We start from the raw sequence: 15,083 nt of genomic DNA on the forward strand, positions 1-15,083 counted from the left end.
ATAATTATGTGATTTTAATATAAATATGGAAAATATGTAATTGCGCGTTCCAAATAGTAATATGTTTTAGAGTAAATAAGGAAGATAATGTATTTATAAAATATATATATATATATATATATATTTTACTTTTTTTTTTATTCATTTGTTTATTCACTTTATTATGTTTGTCTTTTAGTTCTTTTGTATATAGATTATATTTATTTATTTATATTAGCCAATTAAATATTATAACGTTGTGTCATAATATTGAATATGTAATAATAGTTAATAAAAATATATTTTTTACTTATATTTATGTGAAACGTCATTCTAATAAAATAATATATGAAAATAAAAATTTAATCCTCTTATAAAAGATTCTTAAACTTAAAAACATGTATATTGCTTAAATTTCTACCAAGATATATATATTTTTGTTTTATCCTTATTTATTAATTCTGTAAGTGTAATAAAAGAGCATAATTTGTTTCCTCTTTTTATTTTAAAATGAAACATATGTTGTATATCTATTTTTCTGTTTTTCTTTTTAAATGGTATATTTTTCATATAAATGGAAAACTAATAAAGTCTGAAAATATTGAAAGTATAAAATCTAACTTAAGAAATGGTTCTGTAAAATTTTGGAATCCATCAAATGAAGATAATTACGGAAACAAAAGTGAATTTTTCCATAATCTAAGTACGAAACATAAAAATAATGAAAGCGATTTTAATAAGGATAATGATGAATCAGTTTATAACACAAAAAATATTTCGAGAAACAGATTCAATAATGTTTTAAGAAATCTTGGTGCATCAAGGGATATACATCTTCAACAAAAGAATTTACATGAGAAAGGAAAATTAATTGAACATAGGACTACTGATGATGAAGATAAAGAAAAATATATTAAGGGGGAAGAAGAAGAGGGACAAGAAGAAGAGGGACAAGAAGAAGATCAAAAAGAGGCTACGGAAAGCGAAGAAGCACAACAAAGAGCTCTTGAGGAACAAAGAGTAGCTAAAGAAAAGGAAGAAGCACAGCAAAGAGCTCTTGAGGAGCAAAGGGTAGCTAAAGAAAAGGAGGAAGCACAACAAAGAGCTTTAGAAGAACAAAGGGTAGCTAAAGAAAAGGAAGAAGCACAACAAAGAGCTTTAGAAGAACAGAGGGTAGCTAAAGAAAAGGAGGAAGCACAACAAAGAGCTTTAGAAGAACAGAGGGTAGCTAAAGAAAAGGAGAAGCACAACAAAGAGCTTTACAACAAAGAGCTTTAGAAGAACAAAGAGTAGCTAAAGAAAAGGAAGAAGCACAGCAAAGAGCTCTTGAGGAACAAAGGGTAGCTAAAGAAAAGGAGGAAGCACAACAAAGAGTTTTAGAAGAACAGAGGGTAGCTAAAGAAAAGGAGGAAGCACAACAAAGAGCTTTAGAAGAACAGAGGGTAGCTAAAGAAAAGGAAGAAGCACAACAAAGAGCTCTAGAAGAACAAAGGGTAGCGAAAGAAAAGGAAGAAGCACAGCAAAGAGCTTTAGAAGAACAAAGGGTAGCGAAAGAAAAGGAAGAAGCACAGCAAAGAGCTTTAGAAGAACAGAGGGTAGCGAAAGAAAAGGAGGAAGCACAACAAAGAGCTCTAGAAGAACAAAGGGTAGCGAAAGAAAAGGAAGAAGCACAACAAAGAGCTTTAGAAGAACAGAGGGTAGCTAAAGAAAAGGAAGAAGCACAACAAAGAGCTCTAGAAGAACAAAGGGTAGCGAAAGAAAAGGAAGAAGCACAGCAAAGAGCTTTAGAAGAACAGAGGGTAGCTAAAGAAAAGGAAGAAGCACAACAAAGAGCTCTAGAAGAACAAAGGGTAGCGAAAGAAAAGGAAGAAGCACAGCAAAGAGCTTTAGAAGAACAGAGGGTAGAGAAAGAAAAGGAGGAAGCACAACAAAGAGCTCTAGAAGAACAAAGGGTAGCGAAAGAAAAGGAAGAAGCACAACAAAGAGCTTTAGAAGAACAGAGGGTAGCTAAAGAAAAGGAAGAAGCACAGCAAAGAGCTCTTGAGGAACAAAGGGTAGCTAAAGAAAAGGAAGAAGCACAGCAAAGAGCTCTTGAGGAACAAAGGGTAGCTAAAGAAAAGGAGGAAGCACAACAAAGAGCTGCAGCTGAAGGAATTGCTTCTAAGAAAAAAAAATTAGTAGGGGCAAAAGAACATGGCGATGTGTCAGCAGAAGATTTATATGATGGTTTAGAAATACCAGTTATAGAACTTCCATCAGAAGATGAACGGGGATATTATTTACCACATCAATCTTCTTTACCTAATGAGAGCCGAGGGGATAGTAGAGATTCAGAAGAAACATCTATAATAGACAAACAAAATAGAGAATCTATTAAAACAGATGGTGAAGGACGAAGGGATATAAATAAAGGACATCTTGAAGAAAAGAAAGATGGTTCAATAAAACCAGAACAGAAACAAGATAAATCTACTGAAGTCCAAAATCATGCATTAGAGATAGTAAATATTTCTGATGTTAATGATTTTCAAATTAGTAAATATGAGGATGAAATAAGTGCTGAATATGACGATTCATTTATTGATGAAGAAGAAGAAGATGATGAAGACTTAGACGAATTTAAACCTATTATGCAATACGAAAATTTCCAAGATGAAGAAAACATAGGAATGTTTAAAGAACTAGAAGAATTGATAGAGAAAAATGACAATTTAGATGATTTAGATGAAAGCATAGAAAAATCATCCGAAGAGTTATCTGAAGAAAAAAAAAAAGGAAAGAAATATGAAAAAACAAAGGATAATAATTTAATATCAAATGAAAAAAGTTTGTATGATGAGCATATTAAAAAATATAAAAATGTTAAGCATATTAATAGGGAAAAGGAAAAATTCAAAAAATCAGTGTTTCATATATTTGACAGAGACAATGAAATTGTACAGATCGTAAATGAATTATCTGAGGATATAACTAAATATTTTTTGAAACTATAAGGTTATATAAGTGTATAAAGTTTTTTATCCTTATTTTTGATTAATAATAAATATATATATATATATATATATATATATATATGTATATGCATATATATTAGATAAATTTATATTATATTATTTACAAATGAACTTTCAATAATGATATATAAAAAAATTTTTTTTTTTTTTTTTTTTTACTACCATGATAAAACTATATTAAAAAGAGTTTTCAAAGAAAACAAAAACAAAAAAACAAAAAAAAAATTGCATGAAAGTAATTACGGAAATAATATATTTAAAACTAAATATTTGTCCTTAAATAATTTCCTGTTTTATAAATAATTTGTATGTTTAAATAAATAATAAATTGTCATATATTAAAGATATAAATATATATATGTATATATTAAGTAGTTTATAGAAATGAATTTTTTTCATTTATAAATAAATAAATATATATATAAATATTTATTACAATTCACAAAATAGTACTTTTATTAGAGAAAAGGAAAAGTTTTCTTGTTTTGTGTACAACCATAAATATTATGGGAACCATATATATAAATATTGGGAAAAAAAAAAAAAAAAAAAAAAAAAAAGGAAAAGAACTACAAATTTTTAATTAATAATAATATAGAATTAAATTTATAATTTCCTTCTTTTTTATTTTTTGCTTAATATATTAAAAAAAATAAAATTTTGATTTTATTAAAATTCTAATTAAAAAAAAAAAAAAAAAAAAATGTAAAAAATTATTTTATTTTTTCTATCCTAAAGAACAAGAATTTTCGATTTGCACACACCTATAAAATAAAAATTTATATACCTTTATTTTATTATTATTTATTTATTTTTTTTTTTTAATATCCTTTTATTTTTGAATTTTTATCTTATTTTAAAGGTTATGAAATTATTTTAAATATGTTACATGTCAATAGAATGAAAAAAGGTAAAAAGCATATTTTTCAGATAATTTTATTGTTTCTTCTAAAACCTGTAGTACAAAATGTGAAACATCTGGTATATTATTTTTATTCTTATTATTAGATGTGAAAAAAAAAAAAAAAAAATTAATAATAATTTATACATAATATAGAAAAAGTTACAAAAAAAAAAAAAAAAAAAAAAAAAAAAAGGATTCATCTTGAAAATGGTAATTAGATTTGATTAATTTATTAATAAAATATATAACACTTAGTTTTATTAGTAATTAAAAAAAATATATATATATACATATATTTATATAAATACATATCATTAAATGATCTTTATTCTATTATTTTTATATTTGGTAAAACACTACAAAAATAAGAGAGATGCTAAAATGCATGTTGGGCATTAGTTAAATATTATATCCCTAATGAGATTATTATAACTTGAAAATTTAAGAAAATAAAGATAAGAAATATAAATATATAAATATATATATATATATTAATAATGTATGAAAAATATTAACTATTATTTTATTATATATATATTATATATAGATGTGTAGAATAATTCTACAAATAATTATTAGTTAATATTTTATATGTGCTTACATGAAATGGTTGTTATTTTTTTTATTTTATATCACAACTAGAGAAATAAATTTATATTATTTTGTTATTAAATTCATTTATAAATTCAAGTATGATACCTTTGTAATTTAACTTTTTTTAGAATCACTAAAGTACATTTACTAAGGTTATAATGATTTGTGTATAAAATTTTTTTTTTTTTTTTTTTTATTTTAAGAAAAATTTTCTTTTCTTTTTTTTCTTTTTTTTATTGTGTATTAATTAAAAAAAAAAAAAAAAAGGAAAAAATGACTAAAGTATTTTTTCCTATATTATATTTATTAACAATTTTAAATATATTAATATTGTGTGAAGAAAATGAATTAACTATAGAAAATGATCAAGACAGTAATTACAATTATACAAAAGTAAAACTTAATGAAGGATGTACATTACATAATACTTGTAGTATAAATGATGAAAGGAAAAACTTTATATCACAAAATGAAGAATTTCAAAGTAAGTTATATAGTAATAATATAGAAAATGAAGAAGAAGAATTATCTGATTATTTAAATATGTTTAATAATGTTGATGAAAACTATAATAATACTCCACATTGTCAGAAAGACTTATCCCTAATAGAAAGTCTTCAAGCATTAACAGATATTACATCGGGTAATGATATATTATATAGTATAATACCTGATAACATTTCAGAATCTGATGTAGAATTAATAAAAGATGAAGAAAATGAAATTCTTGAAAATTTAAATGACAGTGAAATTATAGAAGAATTATTAATAAATGATATTCAAAGGGATATTGAGGAAAATAATTTAGTGGAAAATCACTTGAATAATATGGAAAATATAAATGTTAATTATAATTTAAATGATAATCTTAATATGATTCATAATGTTAATAATGATATAAATGTTAATATACATAATAATATTGATAATAACCAGAATGTTGATATGAATAATAATAATGTTGACATGAATAATAATAATGTTGACATGAATAATAATAATGCGGATATAAATAATAATAATAATGTTGATATGAATAATAATAATGTTGATAAGAATAATAATAATGCTGATATAAATGATAATAATGTTGATATGAATAATAATAATGTATATATAAATAACGATGCTAATAATGAAAATGAGGAGGTAATAAATGAAGGAATGAACCAAGAGAAAATACAAGAAAATAACGATGATTATATGGATGAAATGATGGAAACTTATGAAGAAAACGAAAGTGAATATAACACTGAACAAAAGGAAGTATATACAGAAAAACCAACTTCATCAACAAACGTGGAACCGGAACAAGAAAATGATAATAATGAATACTCGAAAAAGGAATACGAATATATAATAGATACAGATGACACAGAACACATTACTGTACAACATGGAGATAAAACATTGTCACTTATTAAACTTAAAAAGGTAGAGAAACCAACTGGTAAGAAACCAGAAAATATAGGACAACGTAGTAGAAAAAAAGGAAGTATGCGGGAATTCACTGAACAAAAAAAAAAATTAAAAGGTCTAGTAGTAATGCCTCATGAAATGTATGACTTACATAAAGGTAAAGGTAAGAATTTACCCAAACAATGGGAATTTGAATTTGAAGAATTTAGTGATGATGATAGTGATGACGATAGTGATGATGAAAGTGATTTTGAAAGTGATGACGAAGATGATGACTATGAGGATGATGCTGAGGATGAAGAAAAAGACGATGTTGACGAGCAGATAAAAGAACGAGCTGATGAGGAGGAAGAATATCAAGAAGATGACGATTATGAAGATATGGAAGATGAAGATGAAGATGATGATGATGATGATGATGAGGATTTAAATTATGACATTTTTGATGATGAAAATTATGAAGACGATGAGTATGATGAAGATAATTTTGAATCACCAGAGGGAGAAGAAAATACATCCGATAATAATTTTAACAGAAGAAATATGCAAAGAATGGATATATTGAATATGATTTTAATGAGAGATATGTTATCTAATTTGGATGAAAATAATGTCTCTTTTGATGACCTAAATGATATATACGATTTCATGAATAAATGAAATGTATAATTTTTTTTTATACTCTTATATAATTCAAAATTAAATTAATAAAATATAATATAAATATGCAGTATCAATTAACACTTTATTATTTTTTTTTTTCATACATATTAAAAATATATATATATATATATATATATATATAATATCTATATTTTATACACATTCAAAATAAAAAATAAAAAAAATAAAAAAAATTAAAAAAATTAAAATTAATTTATATTTTTATTATAAATTATATTCAAATAAAATTAATATATATATGACTTATATTGTCATAATATGAAATTTAATTATATTATAATAGTTCTTTCTAAAAATTATTTAATCATGAACAATTTTTATTTTATATGAATTATTATTCTTATTATTATTATTTTTTTTTTTTTTTCACTTTGGAACAATATATTTTTTTAATATATAAAAACATATATATGTAATCAAAATGAGAAAAATATATACATATATATAATATATATATATATTAAATAATAAGGTGCCAAGATTATAATTTGAAATTTTCTTCCGTAATGTGTATACAAACCCTCAATATTTCATATAACAAATTTATGTATACATTATATGTATATATTTTTTTTCTATTTTTTGAATTAAAATAATTTATGATTTAAAAAATTATTAATTTATTTCATATTTTTCATGTAAATATAAAATTCATTAATTATAAAGATTCAAATTTGTAATTAACACATGAATATATGTTTTAATGTATTACATGTATATATATTTATGTATAGAAATTAATAACAGTAATTAAATAAAGGAAATGGATTAAACGTGGTATAATGATAAAAAGAAATATATATTAAGATATTATATAATTTTGAATTTCGGATAAATGAAATAAAACAAATAAATCAGGTACCAAATATATAAAAAAAAAATGTTATCACGAGTTCTATTATGGAACAGAAATTCGTGTTGTATAACATTTATACCTATGAGGGCTCCATCTAAAAAGAAAAAAACACAGGACAAAAAAAAAAAAGAAGTGTAATTTTAAATTATTAAAATGTTGTTATATATATATATATATGTATGTTATGCTTTTGTGTGTAGCGTAATTTTTTATTATGAAAATATTTAATTTTGATTATTATATTTTATATATATATATATATATATATATATATATATATTTTATTTTTTTTTTTCCTTTAATTTTTCATAACAGTGTTAATGATAAAGATAAATTATTAGAAACTCGATATTTGCCTTATATTCCTCCAGCGTATGTTGTTGATACTGTATCCTTTTTCAAAGACAAAAGTAAATTAGATTATTTATTAGCTTTAATTTTCAGTCCAAAAAATCCAACTGATACTTATGAAGATAGGGTAGAATATCAGAAGAGGTTTGAAATATATGAACATTTGAGAAAAGTAAGTGTAAACAAGTTGAACCTTTATACTTTAAATATATATATATATATATATATATATATATATATATATAAAACATGAATAATACACATAAAAATTTATATGATTTACAATAAATTATGACACTTCTAATGAACACATATATATATATATATAGTTATATGTCTTATTTTTGTTTCCTTTTTAGAAAGAAGAAAATAAATATCAGAAACATTTGGAAAAAATGAAAGAAAAAGTGTTTGAATCTATTAAAAATTTGCCGCAAGAATTATATGATGAAAGTATAAAAAATGGAGAATTATTGGATAATTCTGAAATATTATTTGGTTTAAAATATGAAAATAGCTTACTTAAAAATATGAATAATTATAAAAAGAAGTTGTTACATGCCTATAAAATTTTACTTTATTTAAGATATCCTTTTTATTTAGTAAAGAAAAAAAATCCCATGTTATTTTATATAAGCGAAAGTAAGGCAGTAAGTAGACAAAAACAAATTAATTCTCAGAAGAAAAAATTAAAAAAAAAATAGTTTTATTTCTTATTTTATTTTATTTCTTACTTGTTAATGGAGAAATTATAAGTTTTTATAAGAAATGAGACAATATAAAAATAACAAAAAAGAAAATATAATAAAAATGTATATAAAACAAATAATTATAAGGTAAAATATATTATTTCAAATATGTAATATATATATATATATATATATATATATTTGAAAAAAAGGTATACATTATTAAATAAAATAAAAAAATCAAATAATAAATTAATATAGAAATATTTAAAAATCTTCATCACTATCACTGCATTCCTATTAAAAAAAAAAAAAAAAATTCAAGGTATATAATATCATCGTTATTATATTAATTACATATATTATTTTTTCTGTATTTTAAAAATCATAGCTTTTATTTTATTAATAATTATTTATTATTATATTATTTTATATTTTTTTATTTGGCTTTTTATTTTTTTTTAACTATCTTACCATATTATTTATAACTTTCTTTTTGTATAAAAACATTTCTAAATCTTTTGTTTTAAAGTTATCATTATCTGTTAATAGTAATCATAATACAATAAGGCATGAAATATATATATTTATATATTATATGTATATTTTTTTTTTTTTTTTTTTTTTTTTTACTTCCAAAATCTTCGAAACCCACAGAAGTTTGTATCAACACTCCATCAATAAATAAGCATAAACTTGGTAAAACTTTAATATTTAATTTATTCATAAAAAACAGACAGTTTTTTGCTTCCATTCTATAAAGGAATATATACATATATACATATAAATATATATATAATAGTTTATGGAATATATGAAGATCTTAATTTTTTTTATATAAAGATGATATATGATTTTAATTCCTCACTTGATAAATTTAGTAGCTAAATGTTTATTAGCTAATTTGATTAAATGGGAGTGTAAAATGTCACATCTTTTAAAACTGTTATCATAAAAATGACAAATCTATAAAAAATGAGAATAATGCAAATATGAATAATTTTATGTCATTTCATTTTATTATTTATTTTTTTTTTTTTTTTAAGAAATTCACTTACTACATTATGATTCTTAAGAACAGAAGGTAAAAAGTCCTTTTCACAGACTTCTGTATAAACTCCATCTCTTTTTAATTCTCTTTTTTTCTTTAAATACAATAATAAAAGAACGAAACAATATACAATAAGATTATAAATAATTCAATATAAATATAATATATATATATATTTTGTATATGATCTTTTTTTTACTTTAAATTCCATAAGTCTTTTTTCTCTCCATTTTCGAATTTCTTCTTCGTCACTATTTTCGTCTACTATAAAAAAGTTGTTAATTTGGTTTTATAATATATATAATTATATTTACACACATATAAATATGTTTATAAATGTGAGAATAGACATATAACCATACATATATATATTTATTGTCATATATGAAATACCATTCTTTTCTTCATTTCCATCAATCCTCAGTCCTTCATCTTTTTCGTCATCATGTTTTTGTTTTTGTTTTTCAACCAATTTACACTCTTTTTCTATATCTTCTTTAGCTTTTTCCTGTACAATTAAAGGGAACAAATATATATATATATATATATTTCTTATAGTGTTTATGGATATTTATATGGTTTGGGGTAAACAAATATTTTATTAACATATTTAAACATATTTTTAAATGTTATATATTACTAATGTGAGTGTTGTACATATATCGCTCAATTTATTTTTCGGTATCATATTTTTATTATATTTAATTGAACTATTTTAATAAAAATAACTTTTTTTTTTTTTTTTTTTTATTTCTTTGGAATTTCTATAAGGCAATATATTATTTTGTGTATTTGTTACATATGGTTAAAGGATAGATAATCCTATATGCATATATATTATACAAATATGTAATAATTACATATGTTTTTTTTCCACATTTATTTATACTTAAAAATATGATTAGAACAAATTAATTAATATATATATATATATATATATATATATGTGATATATAGGTTTGTTATAACTAAAAAAAAAAGTAAAAGGAAAAAAAAAAGAAAGGAGAAAGAATGAAAAGAAAGAAATAAAGGTGCTACATAAATAAAAACTAAGATAAAAGAAAAATTTAAATAAACAAAAATATAATGTCATAAAAAAAAAAAAAAAAAAAAAAAAAAAAGAATTAGATATATAGATATTATAATATTTGCAATTTTAATATTATAAATATGGAAATATTATAAGGATATTTGAATTTTATTTAAGATTTTAATTTAAAAAAAATAAAAGTCACCAAAATATATGTATATATATATTTATATTTTTTATAAATCTTATTTATAATAATATTATATTAATTCAATACGGAATTTATATTTTATCATTTTCTATTTTATTTTGTTTTTTGGGTACTGCAGAATTATATATATAAATATATATATTATATATAATATATGTGAAATATTTTTATATATCTTTATTCTTATAAATAATATATAAATAATATTATTTTGTATATATATAATATTACGAATATATTTATTTAAGATTATTTCTTTTCTTTTCTTATGATTTTTTTATTATTTTTTTTTTTTTTTTTTGATGTGTTTGCAAAGTAATAAGTGCTAGTCTTATATTCTCTTCTTATGTACAAAATATATTTTTTTTATTTATGCTATGCCAATTATTATTAATTTCTTAATAATATTCTGTTATAATTCCGTGTGTAATTATTACAAAATAGCTTTTTGTTTTAAATTAAATTGATTATATATTTTATCCCAAACAAATATAATATTTTGAAAAAATCAAAAAGAAAAAACATATGGATAAAATAAAATCGACATAATTAAATTTAATAAAATTGATAATACTTTTTTGCAATATTTCTAAATCAGTATATGTTAAAATTCTTTTCCAATATATTTTGTTCTCCAGTCTTCTAAAGGAAAAGCCTATAAAAAAAAAAAAAAAAAAAAGAGAATATAAGAAATTCGATGAACTATAATTTTTTCAGGAATAAGTACACATATATAGAAATAAATAAAATGTATAATAATAAAAATATATATTCATTTTTACTTGTAGCTTTCTCGTAAAACTTAGAATATACTTGTTGATTATTATTCCAATTATAAAGGACAATATCATCTGAATATAAAATCCATCAACTAGCACACATTTTCCTGTAGATCAAAAAATTGTCATTTAAATAAATATATTATATATATATAATATAATATAAAAAAAAAAAAAAAAAATCTTATATACCTTTATAACAAAATTCCTTATCAGTGTAATCAAGTAGCCATAAAAATATAGTAGACCACTAAGAAGAAAAAATAAACATAAAAATAAAAATACATATTATCGAAATTATAAAACAAATAAATTTGTATTATATAACATAATAATATATATACATATATGTGTAAGTATATTTTCAAATTACGTGTGAGCCCAAATTATTTACGGTATTTAAAAAGGTCATATATGTCCCTCCTATTTTAGGATCTGATATTATATTTTGAAAACTCATCTAACCATAAAAAGAAATACATCATTTATATATGTGTATATCTAATTATTATATCATAATATTTTACAATGTTGTACAAATATATTTTAGAACGTATACAAGTGAATATATTTACACTATATAATATATATATATATATTTTTTTTTTTTTTTATATTCTTACCGATGAAACAGTCATTAAATCGATTGAGAAATGATTAAAAACTTGTGCCATAAATATATACATGTAATAAAAATAAAATTTCATATTTGTACCTTCTATTTTATTTGAATACATGTATTTGGTTATAGGTAGTAAAGTAGATAAAATGATATTTGAAAAATATCTTAATACATATCCAAAATAATAAACATCCAGTGGTTTCATTTTTTGTATAATTTTCCCAATAATAGCTGGGGATATAATTGATACAGGTATATATAATGGATTAAATAAAGCAAATTCCTCTTTAGTTATTCCTCTTTTTAACATTTTAAAATTTGTTCCTACCTCTACAGAAGCAAATGGTAAACGGTTAATTAAAAATAAAATAATAAATATTTTCATTGGAGGTAGAAATAATAATTCGTATAATGTTTTATACGTATCTTTTGCATTTGCAAATTCATTTATTTCACTAGATTGCTTTTGAATATTCGTTTGTTTTATATCATTTATTTTTATATGTTCATTTGTTCTTATTTGGTTATTTAATTTTTTAGGATTATTAATTTTTGCATTATTCATTTTATCGTCACATTTTTGTCCTTCTGAAATATTATAATTATCCATTTCATTATTATTTTTTAATTTATCTTTTTCTTCATCGTGTTCTGACTTCTCCTTCTTAAAGCACGTATATATAGTGAGCATTAGTATAAATGTCCCCCAGAATTTTAAAAATTTTTTCATATCAACAAATGGTTGAAATGATGGGTATAAAAGATCCATCTTTTCATACATATTTCTATAATAGGTTGATTTATTGAATATTAAATACATAAACTTAATATATTTTTTGAATATATAGAAACAAATGTTTTTGTTATTTAATGTTAAAAAGGATAATTGCGATAAGCAATATCCTATGTTCTGTCCCAGTATATTGCATGTAGAGGCCGCTCTAAAAAAAAAAAATAAATAAATAAATCAAATATGATCATGTGTATATTAATATATATATATATTATATAATCATCATATATTATATAATTATTATATCCAAATTGTGTATATTTATATCCAATGTCATATTATTCCATTTTTACTTTTTATTTTCTTCAGATAACATTGTTAACGCCCATCCGTCCACGGCAATATCTTGTGTAGCCATTAGAAAAAATAGAAGGAGAAAAAAAAGTGTTAGGAAAAATAAATTTGGAATATTGTCTTTTTCCCCTAACCAGATACTGACATTATTACTAAAATATATCATCGTAAAACTGCAAAATAGCTAAAATAAAAAAAAATTAAAAAAATAATTTATAAATAAAAAAAAAAAAAAAATTAATATAAAATAAATAATTCGTATATACAAATAATATATAATTATATGTATAAACGATTTGTAGATATCTATTTCATAATTCAAAAAAAATTGAAAATATAAATCCAACCTGTAGTGGTATTATCCAACTTTTTCTCCTTCCAATTCTTTTATTATATACCGAATCAACTATAGGTGCCCATAATAATTTTATGCTGCAAAATATAATAATGATACACATTAAAAAATATTAATCGTATACACATATATATATATATATAGACTTATTTGGGGGTACACAAATATTTTAAAAGTGTACTATAATTTACCTGAAAGGTAAACTAACTAATGATAATATACTTAATTGAGAATAGCTGACTTTATCTTGTATGATTAATGGTACTACGGACGAAACTCCAATAGGTACACCTTGAAGAAAAAATGATACAAATTAAATGTGCAATTAATAAATACATAAACATATATATATATATATATATATATATATATATATATATATATATATATATATATTATATACATATTATATACATATTAATACACATATGTTTTATTCTCTTTTGTGTTTATTTAAAAAAGAAGTTATATTTCGAATATTATATCTTCTCAAATGTAATATTTTTATTATACCTTGTATCGTATATAGTGATAGTAAGAATATTATATTATAATAGTCCTTATTTTTTTTTGATATATTTTGTTTCACATATTGTCCATCTTTCGTATCATATTTTAACTTCTTTCTTTTTATGAAAAAATTATATTCAAAATTTTCAAATAAACGATTGAACATAATGAGAAAAAAGTGTGTTAATATTTTATAATTTAATTTTTTTTTATTTTAAAATTTTGCTTCATAAATTTATTTTTTTATGTTTTGTCATTCTTAAAAAAACCCAAACAAATTTAAAAAAAAAAAAGAAAAAAAAAAAAAGAGAAAAATGAAAAAAATATTATACCAAAATAGGAAAAATGGGAAATGATATTAAAGAATATTGAATATAATAAAATATACATACATAAGAAAAAGAAAAATATATATATATATATATATATATGCATTATTCCTTTGAAGCGTTTCTCTTATTTTAAAAGTATTTCATTTTAATATACATATAATGTATATTATATATATTATAATATATTACATACGTTTATCATGTATTTTCCTTTCTTTCCTATTTTAAAAATAATTAATAATATTCATTTCTTCTTATTTGAATTAAGAATTAAAAGAGAATAAAAATCGAAAATAATATTTTCATTTGTAAATAAAAAATAATAAAAATGGAAAAAACATTTCAACTTTTATTATTCTCTTTTTTTTTTAAATATTAAATAGTTAATTTTATGATAATTATATAAAAATTATAATAAATGTAATATTTTATATTTATTTGTGTATATAATATTTATAATATATACAACTATGTCCATAGTGTTTTTGTTTGTATTTGTAAATATTTCTTATTAAACAATACAAAATTTTAATTCAAAAAAAATATAAATAGGTAATTATATATATAATGTAATAAATGCAAATCAAAAATGAATTTTAAAAAAATGAATAAATAT

The 15,083-nt window shown here is 20.7% G+C and overlaps 5 protein-coding genes across 5 annotated transcripts; 3 read left to right on the forward strand and 2 right to left on the reverse strand.

The window, feature by feature from the left end:
- Window positions 1-489: 489 nt before the first annotated feature.
- On the forward strand, window positions 490-2,972 carry PADL01_1035000 (liver stage antigen 1; the record flags this gene model as incomplete). The annotated part of the gene is given in 2 exon segments (XM_028682431.1): window positions 490-1,248; window positions 1,263-2,972. 2 exon segments carry the CDS (start codon window positions 490-492, stop codon window positions 2,970-2,972), a joined length of 2,469 nt encoding a protein of 822 aa, XP_028538710.1.
- A 1,792-nt stretch (window positions 2,973-4,764) lies between these two features.
- On the forward strand, window positions 4,765-6,570 carry PADL01_1035100 (probable protein, unknown function; the record flags this gene model as incomplete). The annotated part of the gene is made up of 1 exon (XM_028682432.1): window positions 4,765-6,570. The coding sequence occupies one exon, from the start codon at window positions 4,765-4,767 to the stop codon at window positions 6,568-6,570; it is 1,806 nt and encodes a 601-aa protein (XP_028538711.1).
- A 904-nt stretch (window positions 6,571-7,474) lies between these two features.
- On the forward strand, window positions 7,475-8,505 carry PADL01_1035200 (conserved Plasmodium protein, unknown function; the record flags this gene model as incomplete). Its single annotated transcript, XM_028682433.1, has 3 exons — window positions 7,475-7,584; window positions 7,766-7,973; window positions 8,161-8,505. 3 exons carry the CDS (start codon window positions 7,475-7,477, stop codon window positions 8,503-8,505), a joined length of 663 nt encoding a protein of 220 aa, XP_028538712.1.
- A 252-nt stretch (window positions 8,506-8,757) lies between these two features.
- Window positions 8,758-10,229, reverse strand: PADL01_1035300 (phosducin-like protein, putative; the record flags this gene model as incomplete). The annotated part of the gene is made up of 8 exons (XM_028682434.1): window positions 8,758-8,787; window positions 8,965-9,032; window positions 9,124-9,245; window positions 9,359-9,456; window positions 9,549-9,635; window positions 9,741-9,802; window positions 9,935-10,049; window positions 10,182-10,229. The coding sequence occupies 8 exons, from the start codon at window positions 10,227-10,229 to the stop codon at window positions 8,758-8,760; spliced, it is 630 nt and encodes a 209-aa protein (XP_028538713.1).
- A 1,157-nt stretch (window positions 10,230-11,386) lies between these two features.
- Window positions 11,387-14,301, reverse strand: PADL01_1035400 (acetyl-CoA transporter, putative; the record flags this gene model as incomplete). Its single annotated transcript, XM_028682435.1, has 9 exons — window positions 11,387-11,437; window positions 11,565-11,668; window positions 11,754-11,811; window positions 11,935-12,021; window positions 12,185-13,124; window positions 13,270-13,454; window positions 13,618-13,702; window positions 13,817-13,916; window positions 14,139-14,301. 9 exons carry the CDS (start codon window positions 14,299-14,301, stop codon window positions 11,387-11,389), a joined length of 1,773 nt encoding a protein of 590 aa, XP_028538714.1.
- Window positions 14,302-15,083: the final 782 nt, after the last annotated feature.

Source organism: Plasmodium sp. gorilla clade G2 (genome assembly GCF_900097015.1).
Source record: "Plasmodium sp. gorilla clade G2 genome assembly, chromosome: 10".
Taxonomy (NCBI): domain Eukaryota; phylum Apicomplexa; class Aconoidasida; order Haemosporida; family Plasmodiidae; genus Plasmodium; species Plasmodium adleri (nom. inval.).